The sequence below is a fragment of the Parambassis ranga genome, chromosome 5, assembly GCF_900634625.1.
Source record: "Parambassis ranga chromosome 5, fParRan2.1, whole genome shotgun sequence".
In the NCBI taxonomy this organism is placed as follows: domain Eukaryota; kingdom Metazoa; phylum Chordata; class Actinopteri; family Ambassidae; genus Parambassis; species Parambassis ranga.
In genome coordinates this window covers 11,612,421-11,632,939 of record NC_041026.1, presented here as the reverse complement: position 1 = coordinate 11,632,939, position 20,519 = coordinate 11,612,421, and the positions used below count along the sequence as shown (strand labels likewise).

Genomic DNA, 20,519 nt, shown 5'->3' with positions numbered 1-20,519 from the left:
CTCTTAAAAAGCCATGCAAAGCGTATTATTTTGTTCACTTAAACAAATTTTAAAATTGCTTTTTTTATTTATTTTATTTAAATAGTTGGTAACCAATTAAAAGTTGTTTACTCTGTCCATATTTCTGGCACTAATCTAGAGCCATTTAAGTAACATGCATGAATTTAGTGCTGATAAAATTGATGTACTGTGTGTGTGTGTGTGTGTTTTCTAAGGAGGAAACTAGTTGAGCAACTCTATTTGCTTTCTCAAACATTAGAGAGGACCTGCCCTAACAGACACACACTTCAACAGACGTACCTGTACAGTTACACGCTGAACCAGTCAACAGTTAGTTTCCACCTTCTAAACACAGAAGAGGTCAGATGAGCCGACGACGCAGAGACACCATGTAGACAGACAGTCGGGCGTCCTTCATCATGTCCATCAGTGTGACTCTGAGGAAGATCTCCAACCTGCCGGGACGATATGACAGAAAAGTGGAGCTCAAGTTCAGAGGTAAAAACCGCCTGTGTGGACTCTTTGTTGTCTTCTGTTAATAACTAGAACCTGCCCTGAGTGTTTAAAACTACGTGGACGTGTACGCTCTGTCTGCTGCACTGTTTGAACACAGGAATCAATTTCAGACCAAGAACTTTTAGCTTTGTGCTAAAAAAACTGAAAATACTGAAACATTCTGATGATTATTAGAATCTTCCAGTGTTTATGTGTCCATAAAGGTGCAAGTTACTGATGGAAACTTCAGCAAATGTTGAAGTTAATGTGAAAGGGTTAAGATCCTGACATCAGACATCAACCACAGACTCTCTTCTGAGGTCATTTTGAGCATCTCTTAGTTTATATTTCTGTACACATTGTACACAAACTTTATAGTAAAGAAAGAAAAAAGAAAGAAAATCATAGGGGCTTGGTTCCACCTATCAATAGGTGGGAGGCAGGGTAGACCTGAGACAGGTCGCCAGTCCATCGCAGGGCATCGCAGATAGACAAACTCTTATGCCAATTTAGAGTCTACAATTAATCTAACATGCACGTCTTTGTTATGTGGCAGGAAGTCAGAGTACCCAGAGTAAAACCCACACAGACACAGGGAAAATAGGCAAACGTCTTGCTGTGAGGTGACAGTGCCAACCACTGCACTGTTACTATATCGGATAATTATTTTACATATTATGCTCTCAATCAATCAGCTGGTGAAAGGACAAACATTTTTTTGAGTCACACTGTTTGAACATGTTTTAAATGTAATCCTTAACGTAATCCTGAGGCTTAACCATGTGTTGTTGCTGTGGTAACAATCTGTCTGTCTGTCCTCCAGGTTTCACCCATAAAACTAAAGCCCTGCAGTGTGAGAACGTTGCCATCTTCAATGAGGTTAGTGACACAGATTACCAGTCAGCAACCTTAGAGCTGAAGTGAGCACATGGAGCGAGTGACCAAGAAACACCTCAAGTTCTACATGAGGATAACAGTACAGAGCTGCAGCTGTTTGCCAGCTTCAGATTGAAACTATTTTAATTGAGCTGATAGGGAACTGTACCCCTCCTACAGTACACACACACACACACACACACACATCCACTCCTTCAACACACACACACCTACAGGTGACGTGATTCTGACTTATTTTGCTGCACTTTAACAGGGCTGGTCTACTGGAGGGGGGAGAAAATCTGATTTTCTCAAATAATTAAGACTGAATTTCCTTTTTCAGTGCTAACCTTAATCGCTGGGTCACCATGACAATTATCATCCATGGGAGATGAATAGTTAAATATATTGACATGTTTCAATTTGAACTGCAAACTTAAACTTAGTAACAAAAACAAACATGTATCTTCCTTTAAATGTTTTCTACACCCCCTGATGATTGGCAAAACATCCTTTAAACAAACATGTGAGTTTACAGACACAGAAAATATTTATTGAACCGAAGCTTCCGCCTTTTTTATGACATCATCGCCTGCTGTTGACATAAACATGGCTGACAGATAACGTGAGACAGTAACCTCCGTGTGACGTGATCATGTTTAGTTCCTGAGTATCTGAGGGGAATTTTTCCGCTCCTGAGTCAGACAGGTGTTTGTTCTTCAGGTGTGACCATGGCTGCAGTGGAAAAGTAAAGAAACACTTTCTTCCTACTCGCTCTGCTTTGAGATTTTTTTTTGATATAAATATACAGATTTTACATGGAACAAATCACATATACACGCTCTGTTCATTAACTTATTTGTTTTCCTATAAATTGCATTATAATAATCAATCAATTTAATTTAATTGCTCATTTAAATCCGATATATTAACATTTACATTTCCTAAAAAGTCATTTGACTGAATTTCTGACCTGATAATAGGTCATGTGATCACACCTGAGTCGTCAATATTTACTATAGAAGTCTGACATTTTGCCATGTATCATTGATAAGACATAAACCTCATTGTCTAATGTAACTTTTGTGTGTGTGTTTGGATGTGTGCAGCATTTCCGGTGGCCTCACTATGGTAAAGTCATCAGTGATGAAGTTTTGTCTGTCAGTGTTTACAACTGCAGTAAAGTCTTCTCCAACAGGTAACAATGCACACCCTCACAAATGAGTGGGATCATTCTGCAAGTTGAGAATTCATATTAAAATGTCTGATCCATTGTACTGCAAATTATGACACAATATTTTTTTTAAACTAAAAGAAGCTCTAACACAAAGTTAGCTGAAATCTGACCTCCCAAAGACAAACAATCTGAAAGGTTTATTTCTGTGTTTGTGTAGACTACTCGGTCAGCTTGTCATCAGTCTACAGCATGTTGTTACTGCCGGGAGGTTGTTGCTGCGAGAACCTCTCACTGATGCCAACTACAGTTTGACAGATGTAAGGACTCACACACAAACACACACTCAGCTCTGTAAGAAAGTCTTGATTTATACTCACTTCCTCTCATCGTGTCATTCTGCAGATCTACATAGAACTCGATATCCGGTTCCATCCGGTTGAGGGTGCAGCAGGACGCTGGGAAGGACACGACTTCCTGAAGGTGGAGGACAAGGATGAGTAAGATGATGTCCATACAGACAGAGAAGATGGAAATGACACACCAAAGCTAAAATGGAAAAAAAATTGAGTAGTGATCAAAGTAAAGAAACATAAACACACAATGTTTAACACTTTTTAACACTTTGTCTCTCTATTAATATGACTTTTTTCTTTGCAATATTTCAAATCCTAAACTTTAGAACTAGAGTTCCCATGATGCTTTGGGAGATCGAACCAGGAAGTAAAAAGGCTCACACTGCACACGTTTCTATTTTACATTATGAGCAATTATATTTACATGTGGTGTAAGCAGCTTTATGTGCATTCTAACTACAGTAATTACTACTGAGTGTCTTTAGTATTGAACAGTACTTGAAATAGATGATTTTCAGTTATATCTGGAGTTATATGTTTGCTTGGAAATAATTCAGTAGGTAGCAACTGATCCATATTAATTAGCATCTCAGTCTAGCTACGTCTGTAACAATACTGACGTCTGCCTGAAGGTTGTTGGAGTAAAAGGAAGTTGGGTGCGTTGATATGGTTTGTGTTTTCTAAAAAAAGTTGATCTCTCAAGTTAGCTAATTTAGCTAACTAGCATATTTACTTTTTTAATTGTAGCCACTTTAGCTTCTTTATTTAGCACACCGAGTTTATTTCATTTAACTTTCTAGTTTAGCTAACTAAACCTTTTTAGCTAATGTAGCTTTTTGAAAATTTAAACTATTAATAATAATAATAATAATAATAATAATAATAATAATAATAATAATATATATTAGCCGCCGATTTTACCAATTTTACCAATAACATCAACCAATTAAGTTTCTTCACTTTTTTGTTGCTTAGCTAATTTAATAATTGAACAAATCTAGCTCCAATCTAGCCTTTTTTTAGCTTCTTAAATTTAGTTAATTTATTCTCTAGAACAGACCTGGAAAGTACGGCCCATGGGCCACACCCGGCACGCTTGCGTCTTCAATGCGGCCTGCGGACCGTGCACACGATATTAAACAAAGGCAGCAAAAGTCAGCTGTTGAGCACGGCATTACCGGTTACATCTTTCCAACCCTCCTTGTCTCTTCCACGCTGCTGTACTGCGTCTTCCCATCTACTCTCTGGAGAGACATGGTCGCGCTGTGTACACTTTAAAAATGTTGTGCGACTATGCTGAAACTCCACGGCGCATTCAGATGTTCCCGCGGTGCTGCAGCCGACATATGTCATCGTCATCTGCTCTTAAAAAGCACAGATCTTGCCCGACTATCAGAACTCTGGGATTTGCTACTTTAACTTTTATTTTAACTCTAATGGTTTTCTTCTGTAAAAATATCTTCACATCATCTGTGCTGCTCTGCACTGTGTGTGTTTCAACATACAACCAGCACACACACAGAGAGGACACAGAAGTAACCAGTAAATGACAGCAAAAGATTCTTACAATGATGAAAATGTAACAGGAGCATATTTATAAAGGTACATACTGTGCCAGTGGTCTCCAATTTATATTATTATTTATGAAAAATGTGGCCCCTTGCTTTTCTTATGGAAGTCTATGTGGCCCTCGCAAAATAATAATTGCCCACCCCTGCTCTAGAAGTAGCTGATTTTGCCTTTTCATAGCTAAATTAGTCAAGGACCAGCCAGAAAACAGATTATAAGTGCAGACCTCCAGGATGTCATTTTTCTTTCCTTCCTTGTTTATTTTTAGATCAGCTCTGGTTATCAGGAATGATGGATTCAATGACCCTGACAGGTGAGAATGTTCCTCTACCTTCTTTCCTATAAGACATTTGTGCGACTACTGACTTGTGTTTCTTATCCTAAAGTTTGTGTCATAAATTCGCCAAAGATCTGATCACATCACACAAACTGTTGGTCTGCTGTGATAAAGTCAACTTTTTTGTTGATCCATCCACCTTCATCTATTTTCTGAGTGCAGCTTTATTGCTCTATAAAACATGTTCTCATTTCCTCCTTGGACGTATAGGCTACTGTGCTTCTCAGTGTAAAAGTGTGCTGTTATGAAGCATTCATATTTTACAGTACATTCACTACATTGTGTGAAAGACCTGTACACTGCTGATCAATACATTTCACTGTGCATCACAGAGCTCAGTATCATAACTTTACAATCCATTACCGGATGTTTTACTGGGAAGACAATAAAAGAATGCTGAGCATCAGTCTCATTTATCTCCATTAGTCGGCAGGCCGCCTTTCTCGCAGATCAAGGCGACAGAGAAGTCCGCCGTTTTGGGCGGAGTCTAGTTCGCACAGGGGATGATGAAGATGATGATGATGATGATGACTATGATGAGGACCTGATGGACATGGAGGCCTCTGACATCATCTTCACACCTCTTCTGAGGTCAGTCTGGTTACATTACTGTAAGTTACTTTACCTCTGACTCACCAGAGAGACGTAAAACCTTTTTAATGTGTGTGTGTGTGTTTGTAGTCGTTGCAGGCCACTGTCCAGAAGTGCTGTTGCAGCGATGCCCAGAGTTCAGAGCTTCCAGGTGACTTAATCAGCCTGTTTTGGATTGCTTATACAACCTTTTTCTCAAGCATGCCCTGAGCTTTCTTTCTATTAGGATTTGCCTGAAAATAATAACATATGAAATAAAATGTTTATGTAAGTTATGCTCTGTGTGTGTGTGTGTGTGTGTGTGTGCGCTCATGCACATAGGTGAACGTAAACATCTTAGAAGCTCAGAAGCTGGTTGGAGTAAATATCAGTCCTGTAGTTTTCATCAGTGTGGGAGGTCAGAAAAAGCACACAGCGACGCAGAAATCCACCAACTGCCCCTTCTATAACGAGGTACAGCAGACTGCAGACTAGAGTACAGTAGAATACAGTGCAATATGATAGAGGACATTTCACATATATTCTTCCTCTTCTGCTCTTTCAGAACTTCCAGTTCGAGTTTCAGGAGTTTCCGCAGACGTTCTTGGATAAAGTCATAGAAATTAAGGTCAGTTCTACTGAATTAGTTGCTTTTCTTACCTACTGTGGTTACCATGGTGAAAGACGCATGGTGATAAACACCGGTGATGTTTCTTTCTCTCAGGTGTTCCACAGGCGGACACTGGCCTTCCTACTGACCCACATTGGAACATTTAAGATTGACATTTCCACTGTGTACAGCCAGCCAGGTACCAGTGCTACCCAAACTGCAGTACTCTGATCTAAATACAGCAGTACTCACTGACCTTTCTGATTCTCCAGACCACCGCTTCTACCAGAAGTGGGCTCCACTCACAGACCCAGGGGATACCAGGTCGGGGGTCAAAGGTTATGTCAAGGCCAGCCTGAATGTGCTGATGAAGGGAGACTCTCTGAGCATGCCCAGTTTGCCACCAACGTCCTCCTCTGGAGCCAGTGAGGACATAGAAAAGTAAGTAATGATAATGAATATCATGATGTTTCCATCTGTCATGGTCATACAGTAAAATTAACCTAATAAATAAAGATCTGATAGCATGAATTTATAAGAACAAATTGATCCAGATTCAGACTTATACTAGTAGTTAAACTAACCTGTGTGGGGTCACATGTTACATTCACCATAACAACACTCCTGATGTTTCAGGAACCTGCTCCTTCCTCGTGGAATGCCCTCCGAACGGCCGTGGGCTCGGTTCCGAGTCCGAATCTACAGGGCTGAGGGTCTGCCTACTATGGAGGCAGGACTAATGGCCAAGATGTCCGTCACTGATCGGGCTGTATTCATTGACCCCTATGTACAGGTGACCTTCGCTGGACAACAGGTACTTCGACACATATGGCGCTGATGGTATCGTCCATGTTATTGTTGATCTCTAGCCTCAGGATGTTTTTGGTTAAAAATACAGGTCTAATTGTGTTTTACAGGTCTAATCTAATCTTACTGCTTGTGTTCAGGGGGAAACATCAGTTGCCAGCGCCACCAGCTGTCCAGTTTGGAATGAGGAGATCTCCTTCATTGAGCAGTTTCCTCCTTTGGCTCAGCGAATCAAAGTCCAGGTCCTTGATGACTCTAAGATGGGAGACATCCCCCTGGCAACGCATTTCCTGGACCTGCAGCAGATTTCAGACCCCACTAGGAATGGTATACAAGCTCAGAAATACAGTTTTTTTGTCATTTGCTGATAGTTGAAGTAGTCAGATGTTGATCTGAAAGCATTGATCATATCAAGATTTCCTGTTCTGTGACATTCTTCTGTTCTATTAACTATAAATGCAAATAGGACTTTAACAGCAAAATAAAAATTTGGAGCAGAGATAGATTTTTAAGTATTGGCAGCAAAGTAATATCAGCCATGCACATTTTCTTTGCAGGGTTTAACCCCACCTTTGGCCCAAGTTGGGTTAACCTTTATGGATCTCCTCAGAACTCCACCCTCGGAGATGTGCACCAGGTAAACCTGACTCAGCCAAATGTTTGAAGCTTCAATTTACTGTTTTTGGAAAAAAACTTGTTTATGTGCTCAGAAACAAAAAAATATATATCTGATATCACATATCTGTTTCCAGCAGCAGCTGGTTTACTTAGCTGTCTCTATCTAAATGTACAAAGCCTCCTGTTCAGGCACATCTAAAGTTCACTAAGAGACTCCAGGAAGTAATTTAACCAGGACAAGAAATAGTCTAGCATAAATCTTATCATAAGGCCACAACTTGCCAATTTATAATTTGGTCTAGATAGATATAACATGCTGATTTATGGCCCTTAGAGGCTTAAGAACCAAACTGCTCTCCTGGTATTAGTCTTGATGCTAGGCTAAGCTAATCAGCCTGGAATTTCCAGGCATCTGTGAGAGTCATGATCTTTGATATCACTGGATGATTTAAATAGATAACACCAGGCTAATCCAGGCTCTTTTCTCTCTAGGCGTTGAATGAGGGTCTGGGTAAAGGAATCTTCTACCGTGGCCGAATCCTCCTCGCTCTCTGCATGGAGGTTTACTTTTCCCCTTCTGCTGTCACTGTGGATACAGGCTCTGCTGCTGCGGCAAAGGTTGGTCTGTTTAAGCACTTAAAACATCACAGTGAATGTATGTGAACACAGAGAGTAACGCATCCTTTTAGCAGCAGTTGGTGTCTGTTTAATGTTTTATCACAGTCAGAATGTTGTTACCCTGGAAACTACAGAATCTTATATAACCTTAATAAAAACTTAATTACTTGTGTCATCACGTCTCTTACTGGCTCACTGACTCTTATGTGAATGTATGTATTGTGTGTCCTTGTCCTTGTAGGTGAAAGGAGCTCTGGGAAAACTGGGACTGAGGAAGAAGAACAGCAAGAAGGAGAAAAAGGAAGGTCGGTCTGCTGAGGACAAGACAATTCCAACAGTCATTAAAGAGGGAATCTCGTGTTTTAATGTAAAAATAATTAAACAACAAAGAGAGTTGGGTTGTATAGAAATACTCCTCTGCAGGAATCGACAACCTCAAACAGTTCCAGCTCGGATTTACATGCTTCATCCATTTATGGAGTCATAGTACATACGTTGGTGTCTGATATTTCATGTGCCAAAGAAGCACAGAGTAAAGGAATGTTCTCACTGGAATTTTCTCACTGTAGCATCTCAGGCTGCGAGTGGAGTGGCCGAAGAGTCGGGCGAGTTGGCAGTTGAGGTGCCAGAGGCTGTAACCGTGGAAATTGAGGAGATCCACCCTCTCCCTGAAGTTAGTCACCACCATCAACAAACAAAAAAGGCACAAGTTAATTGGTAGAAAGGAGAACGTGATGTTTATTCTCTCTTCAGGGCTTCCTGGGACAGAAAGAGGAGTTTCTGCTTTTTGCGTCCCTGTTTGAAGTCACCATGATGGACCCATCTGTGGGAATCAAACCAATGACCTTTGAGCTCTCTATTGGTAAACAGTGAATCCTGTTTTATGATTATTATCTGATAAAACTAAATCCTGTAACTTGACAGCAAGATCATGTTGTTGGTTAAAAATATGTTGCACCACTTGGGCCTGAAACTGAACCTGAGCTTGGGCGCTCCTGGGCTGACTGTTTCGCTGTCACATTTTACTTCCATCATCAACCTCCCGGTTTCTGACAGGGAATTATGGGAAGGCAGTGGGTGTTGGGAAGTCCAAGAAAAGCCAAAGCAAGGAAGAGCTAAGAAGGAGCAGAGAAGAGCTGAGGAGGAGCAGGGAGGATCTGACTCAGGAGACACAGGGTCTGCTGGAGTCGGAGGACGAGCTGGATAGAGTGGAGGTGCAGAATCCCGAACCTGAGAACAGATCAGTGTCAGCTGCCATGAGACCTCAGTCCACTGAGTATGACAAGTAAGCAACCACACACCACGGACACCATCCGTCTATCCAGTTTGGTTGGATCCTGCTGGTTTTGCCTCTGTTATTAACCATGTGTTTTCCTGAAGCCAAAACCTGCAGGTGACAGTCTGACTGTGTCTCTGTGTGTGTCTGCCTGTTTCTAAGGTCATTCCAGTGTCTTCAGCTTCAGCCCCCATCAGTGAAACTCAAGCCTTGTCTGTTTGTCTGGAGTCAGTTTGAAGATCACAGCTTTCGTCTCTATCAGGCTAACTGGCTCAGCAAGATGGCAGACCGGCTGGTGAGAGTCATTTGGCCTTTTTTTTAAGTAACACAGTGTGTATCAGGTAACATTGACAGTCTGCTTTCCGCTCGTCTTTTAGGAGATCGGTCTTAATGAGGTGGAAATTCTGTTGAGGAGGCCGAGGAGTAAAGCAAAGGAGCGCTTGGTTGAAGTGCTGCTGGAGCTGGTGGCCTCCTGCAAGTCAGTGTGTCCTTCTGAAAATGTTATTAAAATACATTCAGTTAGATTAAATGAGTCTCCACATTTATTCCCTCTCTCTGTTTCCTATTTTCTTTCCTGTTGCAGACAATTAAGTGTTTTCTCAGATAAAAGATCTCATTCTCGCCCCAATAATCTGGACAAGTGCAGGAAGGAGTTTATTAAGAAGAATTTGGTGAGTTTGATGTCAGCGTATTCTCTTTCTACCTTTATTTCCCTTTTCTCTGACTTAATGTATGATTTTCCAGGTCCTGGTAGCCAGACAGGCTGTCAGAGCTCGTCGAAGGATTTCCAGACGAACGACCAAACAGCGGTTGATCGATAGCAGGAAACTCCTGAAGAAGCTCCGCCTACTGGCTGCAGAGGTTAGAGCTCATATTGAGGTCACCGTAAAGATGACAAAAATTGCTTTACAGTTGGTCTGAGGTCTGACACTCTGCTTTCTGCAGCCACAGAACACCATCCCAGATGTTTTTCTCTGGTTACTGAGTGGAAGCAAGCGATTGGCTTACGTCAGGATCCCTGCATACTCCGTCCTGTTCTCATTGGTGGAGGAGCAGAGGGGGCAAGACTGTGGCCGGGTCACCACCCTCTACATGAAGGTTACTTTTCTTTGTGACAGTTTATCAAAAACACTAAAACTAAACAGCTGACTGCTGGCTGATCCAGAAGGGAAACAAATGCAATGCTTGTGTTCTTAATCAAGATCATGCGTCTGTCTGTCCTTCTAGTCTCCTGGAGGTTCAGCCAGTGAGGTCTTTGCCAAGCTGGAGGTCTACTTGTGGCTCGGTCCAATTAAGTACAGTAAAGAAGCCATCAACCGCCTGCCAGAGGAGTTCACACCGGTCTATGAGGATGAGGAAGATGAGCAGAGGAGGGTCGTCCCTGTTGGGGGTCGGAGGAGGCTTCCAGTCAGCCTGTCTTGCCAGGGTGAGTAAGCTGAGACTTACTCTAGCAGCGAGAGTGATCTCTTTATCACAGAATTAATGGAAGAGTTTTATAATTAAAAATAAAAGCCCATAATGTCTTTGATGTGGACTTCACTTTGCAGACAGCAGGTACTTTCAACTACGGTGTCACATGTACCAGGGCCGTGGGCTGAAGGCTGCAGATGATGATGGCCTTTCAGACCCTTTTGCCAAGGTTGTGTTCTCAACACAGTGCCAGGTCACTAGGGTAGGTACAACTGTTCCACGATAACTAAAGAAATATCTCTAAATCTCTAAATAAGACAGTGGTGAGGGTGAGGTATATCAGGGGATTAGTGTTAACAATTTTTAGATCTCACTTCCTATTTATTACCTTTTAAAAATGATTGTTTGTGATGAAGGTAAGATGTTAACCATTACAACAGCAGATCTCTAATTTGACCAGCTCTGTCTGGGAAATCCCCAGAGAAGACAAGAGTTATTGAAGATTGAATGGCACTGACTACATGCGTATGTTTGTGTGTGTTCAGGTGTTGTCAGACACTCTCTCTCCCGCCTGGTGTGAGTGTTTGTTGTTTGACAGAGTTCTGCTGGAGGGAACGAGAGAGGAGCTCCAACAGGACCCGCCTCTCATCATCATCAACATCTATGACTATGACACCATGGTAACGCTGTCATCCTCTTCTTACAAACTCACAATGGCTGTGCCAGTTGCTTTTGTTCTAGAAAACGTTGTCTCTGAATCCATCATTACAAGAGGTGTATATTTTGTGTTGTAATAGCTCATTAGACTGCACCATGATCTCTGACCTTTAAAGGATCTGACTTGGATGTATCCTTGATGCAAGACTGGTGTCTGGAGATTCCAGCGACGGCTACAGTGCCACTACCATCCTCTACGTTTAGTTCCTGTTTCTGCACATTCAGTGATGTAACAACAGCTGTTGTGTGTCTGTGTGTGCAGGGCAGTCCGAAGCCTCTGGGTCGCGCTTTTGCTGAGCCAGAGTTTAAACCTGTGGAGGAGTTTTACCAAAAGCCTCGCCTCCGCTTCTACGACATCAGCATGGGGGGAGGTGCAGCTGGAGAGCTGCTGGCAGCCTTTGAGCTCATCGAGCTGGACTACTCTGGATTTGGAGAGGTGATATTAATTTGACTTGAAACAACAGAAACAATAATATGCTTGAATTCTAACTCAACAATCACGGTGGTCTGCAGCCCCGTCTCCCCAGCAGTGTGGACCCTCAGGAGCTGACCTACGTGGAGGAGCAGAAATCTTACATCATCCCTGATGGAGTCCGACCTGTTCTGAAGACCTTCAGAATTGAGGTCTCTTTCTTCTGACACACACACAGACATACACATACACACACACACTCTCTGGGCTCACTCTCTGGGTTTTCAGGTATTGTTCTGGGGCCTACGGGAGCTGAAGCGTGTGCAGCTGTTTGAGGTGAAGCGCCCCCTTGTGAAGGTGGAGTGTGCTGGACGACAGCTGGAGTCTGAAGAGATTGAGAGCTACCAGACACACCCAAACTTCAAGGAGGTGGTCCGATACATTAATGTGGTCAGTTTTTTAAAACAGATTCAGCTTTTGTTTGGAGACACACCTGCTCCTAATCATACAGAACACATCTAACATCCTGTTTCTTCGTTCTCTGTTTGGCCCCATCAGGAGCTGCCGGAGCAGTCCTACCTTCACCCTCCTCTCACAGTGTTTGTGGTGGAACATCGTGCTTTCGGTCAGCTTGCTCTGGTCGGGTCTCATGCGGTCCAAAACCTCATGGATTATGGCCCACGTGAGCTTGGTGGAGAGACAGACGAAGAAGAGGAGGAGCCAAAACCAATAGGTTAGAACTACAAAAATGATGGAGGCACTGTTATAATGTGCAGTTATTGGCTGTTACGTGCTTGAAGCTGTTTGCTTTAAATAAATGTTTGTAAAGTAATACTACAGACACATTTTCTAGGCCCTGTCCCTTCTTTGTTATTGTTGTTATGTCGGTTCAACTGTTGTTCTCAAGTTTAAATTGTGCGTTTGTCTCCAGTGAAGAAGAGTTCGATGAAGATCAACCCCCTTACATCAGTGAAAACTATGAAACTCACTAGTCTGACAGTGGCACAGTCAAAGATTCCCATCAACCCCATCAAGATAATGAATGTACGTGTTCTTGTCATCACTCCCAGTTTCTCCAAACCTAAAACCAGATTTTACCTATAAAAAGATGAAATGACCTTATAATTGATGACTTCAAATCAACACAAACAGGCGCCCCTGAAAAAGCTAATGAAGAACGGAGAGGAGCTGGAGGAGGAGCCGCCAGAGAAGGAGGAGCTGGACTGGTGGTCGAAATACTACGCTTCAATGGAGGAGCTCGAGAGGCAGGTGAGACAGCGTGAAAACCTGTGTTAAGTATTAAAGCAGGGATAATATAACACAGATTATAGTTTCTTTACATTGATCATTTGTAAATGTTTATAATTCTGCTTTAATGAGAACAATACCTGCAGTATTTAGTAAATTGTGACATGTTGCTGTATGCAGGCTGCTGAGGAGGAGGAGATGGAGGAACAGGCAGAAACAGGTACAGTTTAACTACTAAAACTGGGAAATAAGTTCTTTATTTAAATTATTTTAGAGCAAAGCTTTAAATGGTGTTTTGATGCGTTATTAACACAAACTAAACCCAGTTTACCTTCTTATGATTACAAACTAAGAGCGGATTTAAAATATCCATTGCCATAAGTAGGTGGAGCACATGGGGAAGAGTGACAGTGCTTTGTGCAGAAGCATAATCAGACCATAATATATAATACATATAATACATAATATATACATAATATATACATAATATAATACATAATACATATAATACATATAATACATAATCAGACCCAGTAAAAAATGCAGCCAGACCAAATGTTGACTGGACTGTAAGCACACAAAATGATACACACTTAACACATGAAGCACAACATGTAAACAAAGCTGTGTCCATTATTGAAGTTCTCTTCTTGTGTAGAAGGAGCAAATCTGACAATGGCAAACATCGAAGAGGAGGAGGAGGACGCTGTGGTGGTGGAGATTGAGCCTCCCAAACGCAAGAAGATTGCCACCATCAAAGTGAGAGAATTCAGTCTGAGACCTGAACCAGGCAGTCCACCATTTTCTGGTCTATTAAGATTCAGAAAACTTTTTTTGTCCACGAGGGGCAATTTAATTTATTCCTGATCACTGTGACTGTCACAGCTTTGCTTTAAAGTTTGTCAAAATTGATAAGTAGATTCAGTGAGAAGGCAAAGGCCAGTGGAACAGGGGTCCTGCTCAAGGTTTCTTCCTCTTAAAGGGAGTTTTTCCTTGCCACAGTGCTCTTAGGGGGGTTCCTGAGACAATGTCTGATTGTAATATGCGATATATAAATAAAACTGAATTGAACTGAATTGAACATAGTTTTTGGGTCAGACACAGCTCTACACACTCAGAGACTGCAGTCTTTAGTTTCCTGTTTAAGACCAGAAGCATTAGTAGTAGATTCAGACCTGTGTGCTGCATGCTTTGCTGTGTGTTCTACTTTATTTTTAACTGATCACATTACTTTACCAGTGAGTCTACTCAGTAGCCATTAATGACAAATATCACATATGTGGTGAAAGGAGCTGAAGTGAAATTATTGTCAGGTGATATCTGTGTGCCTTAATTATCAAACACAGACTGTTTAATTTCTGAATCCACTTTATGTTTCATGAATCGTAACACTTACAGACAGAAACCAGCAGTTTTTGAACACTTCTTTTGTGTGTTTAGCTTTATTCAGGCGATCTGGAGTCAGAGTTCAGCCAGTTTCAAGACTGGCTGCAGATCTTCCCACTGTACAAGGGCAGAGCAAGCAATGAGGAAGATGAAGAGGATGAAGAGGAGAGGCTGATGGGAAAATTCAAGGTTAAGCAGAAGCCTGTCTGTCGGTCTGCCTGCCATGCTCCTGAGAAGTGTTCATTGTCCCTTACATTCTGTTCTTAGGGCTCCTTCCTGGTTTACCCAATCGATCCAGAAGACCAAGAGGACACTAACTGTCAGATCACCAATGGAATCCCCAGAAACTCTCCGATCAAAGTCTTAGTCCGAGTCTACATTGTAAAGGTAGCTGTCTTCTTCTTCACATTCATCTGTGGAGCTGCTTTGTGTCAGGACCACATTAGTTTGTATCCAGTTTTTACTGTCAGTTGTCGTGTTTTCAGTCGACTCTGGTTGTGTCCTGCAGGCCACCAGTCTGGCTCCCACAGACCCGAATGGTAAAGCAGACCCATACCTTGTGGTCCAGGTGGGTGAGCAAAGCCTGGACTCAAAAGATCGATACATCCCCAAACAGCTCAACCCGACATTTGGAGAGTCAGTATCTGTCTGTCTGTCTCTCTGACCTGCCCGTCCCTCTGTCTCTGACTGATGGACTAACTGTTAATCTCTTTCAGGGTGTTTGAGCTCACAGTATCTTTCCCGCTGGAGACTGAGCTGGGTATCAAGGTCATGGACCACGATATGGTGGGGGCTGATGACATAATTGGCGAGACACGTGTTGACTTGGAGAACCGGTTCTACAGCCGTCACAGACCCTCTTGTGGTCTGGCTCTTTATTACGACACGTCAGTACTTCTGCTTGCAGTTAATATGTGATGTGATTTCTGTTCCTAACAGGGCAGTAAGGTTCATTAGTGCTTAGTAATATTATTCACAAGTCATATGAAAAGTATACCCACCCAAGTGTATGTGCAGTATGCACCTTGATTATTTAAGAACTAAGATTATCTCCACATGTTCGTTAATAGGCTGTAAGCAGAGGTGTTGGAACATCAAATCTTTTCCAAGTCCTTAAAGTGATTAATAATGTTTATATCGGTCATTTAAAAAAATTCAGCTTGTAGGTCTTGAGAAACATTTGATGCTAAATGTCAGAAGACATTCATTCATACTAATTAGATATTTGCAAAAGTTACAAAACGATCATAAAGATACACAATCAAAAGGTATTTAAGTACAGGATTGTACAAATCACCAGTGTAAGTCCATTGATCACCAATCAATTTGAAGATGTGTGACCTTTTAATAGCACACTGCCTTTCAGTGTCTTATTGAACTCATTCATCTCTTCACTGTTGCACCTTTTTTAATATAACAGACGTGTATGTTAGGAGACAGAAATGATAAAAACAAAGACACTTATTTGGCACACTAAGTACACTCTGTGTGTTAGGCCTTTATTAAATGGCTAGAACCAGAACACACCTGTAATCCTTTATACATAGTGTCTGTGGGTCTTACATGTCTTTTTGCCCAGTGACGGTTACAACAAGTGGCGTGATGCAAAGAAGCCATCAACCATCTTGGCTGAGCTCTGCAAGAAGAATGGGATCCCATCTCCAGAGTACAGAACATCTGAGGTCAAGGTCCTCAACAAGATCTTCAAAATACCACTAGATGCAGTTCCTGAAGGTAGGACTGACAGATTTAGTCCATGCAGTCAGTCACTGTGTAAAGGATTGTTTGTTCCAGTACTGTGTCCTAATCAATAGCTGTATGAGCAGATTTTGCAGTATTGTTGTTGTTGTTGTTGTTAGGTCTGCTGAAGAAGAACCAGCGGTCACCAGAGGAGGAGGCAGAGATAGAGGAGCATGCAGCCCTCAGCGTGCTGCAGCGGTGGGCGGAAATGAATGAGTTCCTCCCTGGAGCGGTTTCCCTGGTACCAGAACATGTGGAGGTCCGGTCTCTGCAAAACCATGACAATCCTGGACTGCCACAGGTAACCACAACTCAGTATTAAGGACAATACCCTGGTACTGCTGTAGCTGTGTCATTGACAGTGTGTGTGTCTGTGTGTGTGTGCATGTTGCAGGGTTACCTACACATGTGGGTGGACATGTTTCCCACTGATGTCCCAGCTCCGCCCCCCGTTGACATAAAGCCCCGCCTCCCTGAACAGTAAGTCAACACACTGTATAGTAGAACGGAAAAGAGATGAAGTTTACTGAATGTAACCGTTGTGATTGTTTCCATGATGACAGATATGAGCTGCGTGTGATCATCTGGAACACAGATGATGTGTTTTTGGATGATGTCAACCCATTTACAGGCGACCCATCTTCAGACATTTATGTCAAAGGGTGAGGTGCACACACAGACTGGGACAGAGTCTATCCTCAGTCTGATCGGGCCTTTTGGTTTCAAGTGTTTAAGTGTCCTTCTGTATTTTCTGTGCAGCTGGATCAAAGGACTGGAAGGAGACAAACAGGAGACCGATGTCCACTTCAACTCTCTGACTGGAGAGGGAAACTTCAACTGGAGATTTGTATTCCGCTTTGACTACCTTCCTACTGAGGTAGGACACTCCACCAACACATTTTATTATTAGGTGGTCTGTCCACCATGTTCCTTTTTATGTGATAACGTAAGAATGTACCAAGAATATACTGTTAGTCTCATCTTGTCCTTCTGTAGAAAGAGGTGGTCTATAAGAAGAAGGAGTCAATTTTTTCATTGGAGGAGTCAGAGTTTCGTCAGCCAGCTGTTCTGACGCTGCAGGTCTGGGACTACGACCGCATCTTAGCCAATGACTTCCTGGGTGAGACACAGACAGATCATAATAAAGATCTTTAGATAATAAAATAATAAAAACTTTAACACTAAAGTCTTCTTTCTTTAGGCTGTGTAGAGTTACGTCTTGGTGACATGGTGCGACCGGCAAAGACATCCGGTAAATGTACCATTGATTTGGCTAAGGATCGGGCCAGCCCGCGGTTCTCCATCTTTCGTGCCAAGAAGATGAAGGGCTGGTGGCCACTGACTCGCCCGAAGACGGCCGAGGACTTTGAGAGGGAAGAGAAGGAACGGGAGGAGGCCAAGAAGAAGAAGGGGCGCAAGAAAAAGAAAAGCAAAGACAGGAGGAGCAAGATGAAACAGGAGGACATCCAGTACACAGACAGCATGGGCAACACGTTCCTGCTAATGGTACAAAACTACCCTTCAAATACATAACCACATACTGCAAATAAAAACTGATACTACAAACGAATATACAGAAAGAATGTTAACACTTGTGAATCTATGTCTGTGTGAAGGGGAAGGTGGAGGCGGAGCTTCAGCTGGTGCCTCTGGACCAGGCGGAGGCGAACCCGGTGGGACGAGCCCGCAAAGAACCAGAGCCTCTGGACAAACCAAAGTACAATACACACACACAGACACACACACATGTTGCCAAATGTACACTGGCTGACATAAGTCTTGTCCCATATGCACATAGTTCATCTGTTAATTATTTGTATTTCTAATCAATTATTTGTTATAATTAATGGTTCATTTTAATGCCAAGAGACTTCACATTAATAACAGGGTGCAAAAAGAAACCATCAAAAAGTGCCATGATGTTAGAAACTTAGTAAAGCCCATGACCCATTTTTACATGGACAAAACTCTTGTCTCATTTTCATATGCCTCAACCAATCACATGTTAGAGCTTCACCTGTGACAAATGGTGTAATTAACACATTCTCAGGTGTGTTTAAAAGGAACACTAGAATACTAGACCTTCATATGAAGAGCAAACTGAGCTCTGACAACATGCCAAAGATTCAACCACAGAACAAATTGCTGATCACCAAGAGCCTGAAGACCAAGTCTGCTGCTAAGGTGGCAGAAATCTTTAATGTATCTAAACAGCAAGTGAATAGGATACGAAAAAGATTTGAAGAAACTGGTGATGACAAGCCCAGGTCAGGAAGACCCTGTAAGACAACTGCGCGAAATCACCGCTTGTTGGTTCGACTCTTCTAGGCCAATCCTTTTTTAACTGCAGGAGAGCTAAATAAGGCCTGGACACCAGAAAATCACATATGAACAGTTAGTCGAATTCTTTCACACAGTGGTCTCCATAGGAGAATTACTGCTAGGAAACCGGCATGGCAGATGAGACAACAAAAAAGGCGTGTTGTATTTGCCACAGCTCACAGCTGGCATAGAGGATGGACAGTGGAAAAGTGGCAGAAGATTGAATTTTCTGATGAATCATCAATTGAACTGCATCCCAATCACCGCAAATATTGCTGAAGACAGTCAAGTTTGGTGGAGGGAAAATCATGGTTTTTACACACTAAACCACAAGAGAATGCAAATTTGGGACAAGACTTATGTCAGCCAGTGTATGATTTTGCACAAAATGCTGCTTCTAGGCTGAAGGACAGTTTGTGCTTGGAGAGTTATTTTTTTTAGCTAGCAGGCTTGTTAGCTTGTTAGCTGCTAATTGGACAATCTTCAGATTACAGTGATTCATTAATAAACTGCACAGTGTTACATGTGCAGCCGTAAACAGATGTGAACCATCTCCTCTTGTCTCCCACAGCCGTCCCACTACAAGCTTCAACTGGTTTGTTAACCCACTGAAGACCTTCGTCTTCCTCATTTGGAAGAAATACAAGAAGTACATCATTGCTCTGGTCATCCTTGCCATCCTCACACTCTTCCTCGCCCTCATTGTTTACACAATGCCACAGCAAATCTCTGCCTTGATTGTCAAAGGATGAAAACCAAAAATGGTCCAGCGGGACTATTACCCATGCTGTCCTACGTATCCTCTCTAAAGCCATTTATAAATATTTTGGAAATGTAATCATATATATGCAGTATATTAATATATATTTAATATTCTTGATATTAACTTGATCTGATTTTTTTAACTAAAACATACTAAAATCTTTCTTTTGTAATAAGCCTCATTTTATTGATTATATATAGTGCCTTTAATAGTATCTGTATTTTAAACATAAAATATTGTACATTTACAGTTTTATAATTTTTGCACTGACTCAGAACTGAACTGATATGTTATATGTGTTGGGTGGATGATAATCTCAGTGTGATTTTCTGGGAAAATAATCAGTCAGACAGGAGAGCCTGACCTGAACTCTGTAGAAAATAAAAAAAAAGATAGTTGTAATCTAGAGCAGCCACTCCATTCATTATGCATAACTTAAAGCACAAAGATAATCTGAAGAGACTCTGTTTTTGTACCATGTTGCTGCTGTAGAGTGTTTTCACATGGAGCTCTGTGAGGACTGGTCTGCTCATAGAGCCTCCCTCCAGTGACCACAAGCTTTTGTTTTTGTCATATTTAAATGAAAAACTTGAATATGTCAGGGTAAAACTAGATGATGGAGTCGGACTGCGATGCCTTCAGGGCAGAACAAACTTGACCTATAATGTAAAGAAAAGATTTTTATTCAAAATAATACTTTTCCAGCTTTCATATCATCACAGGATCATGTTTAAAACGTGGTTGTAACAGCCACTGAAAGGCCCTTTTATCGGGCAGAGTAAGTCCAGCTCTTCACTGGAGGGCACTTCATTCTGTGTGTGGCTCATTGAAAGGACAGCCATTGTCGTTTAGATGCGTGTTTGCGCCCTAAAGGATACTCAGTGTTTTTCATTTCACAACCTCTTTCTGCACTTCAGTGTGTTTTACTATAACAAACTGAACTCACTGCATTACAGCAGCAACTTTTAGGCCCTGTCGTATCACTTTCTATATTTATCCCAATATAGACCATATGGTATATGTTCTGCTCTGTGAAGGGAACCAGGGAAGTCTGACGCATGAAGGTGAGACAAAGTTAGTAAAAGACTTTGTCCTTGTCTTCTGTCTGACCGACAGGAAGTTAGTAGAAACTATTTGTTTATAGCCGTCTGCTATGATTGTTTCCTCTGAGACTCTGATGATGCTACTGAGACAAACTGGCTCTATGATGCCAGA

At 41.9% G+C, this 20,519-nt stretch overlaps 1 protein-coding gene across 1 annotated transcript; it reads left to right on the top strand.

The window, feature by feature from the left end:
• The first annotated feature begins 266 nt into the window (after window positions 1-266).
• fer1l4 (fer-1 like family member 4) lies at window positions 267-19,706 on the top strand. The gene is made up of 49 exons (XM_028406277.1): window positions 267-498; window positions 1,319-1,374; window positions 2,481-2,569; window positions 2,766-2,865; window positions 2,951-3,045; window positions 4,739-4,783; window positions 5,234-5,398; window positions 5,489-5,549; window positions 5,720-5,851; window positions 5,943-6,005; window positions 6,102-6,186; window positions 6,260-6,428; window positions 6,624-6,801; window positions 6,935-7,121; window positions 7,352-7,431; window positions 7,905-8,030; window positions 8,272-8,335; window positions 8,600-8,703; window positions 8,784-8,892; window positions 9,087-9,315; window positions 9,469-9,601; window positions 9,684-9,784; window positions 9,890-9,977; window positions 10,051-10,167; window positions 10,252-10,404; window positions 10,534-10,732; window positions 10,854-10,978; window positions 11,262-11,396; window positions 11,696-11,869; window positions 11,947-12,057; window positions 12,134-12,295; window positions 12,404-12,578; window positions 12,777-12,889; window positions 12,998-13,114; window positions 13,274-13,313; window positions 13,752-13,852; window positions 14,534-14,668; window positions 14,747-14,866; window positions 14,988-15,115; window positions 15,196-15,366; window positions 16,059-16,213; window positions 16,339-16,520; window positions 16,614-16,699; window positions 16,783-16,881; window positions 16,979-17,096; window positions 17,216-17,339; window positions 17,421-17,725; window positions 17,836-17,936; window positions 19,113-19,706. The coding sequence occupies exons 1-49, from the start codon at window positions 420-422 to the stop codon at window positions 19,291-19,293; spliced, it is 6,165 nt and encodes a 2,054-aa protein (XP_028262078.1). The 5' UTR covers window positions 267-419; the 3' UTR covers window positions 19,294-19,706.
• The last annotated feature ends 813 nt before the right edge of the window (window positions 19,707-20,519 follow it).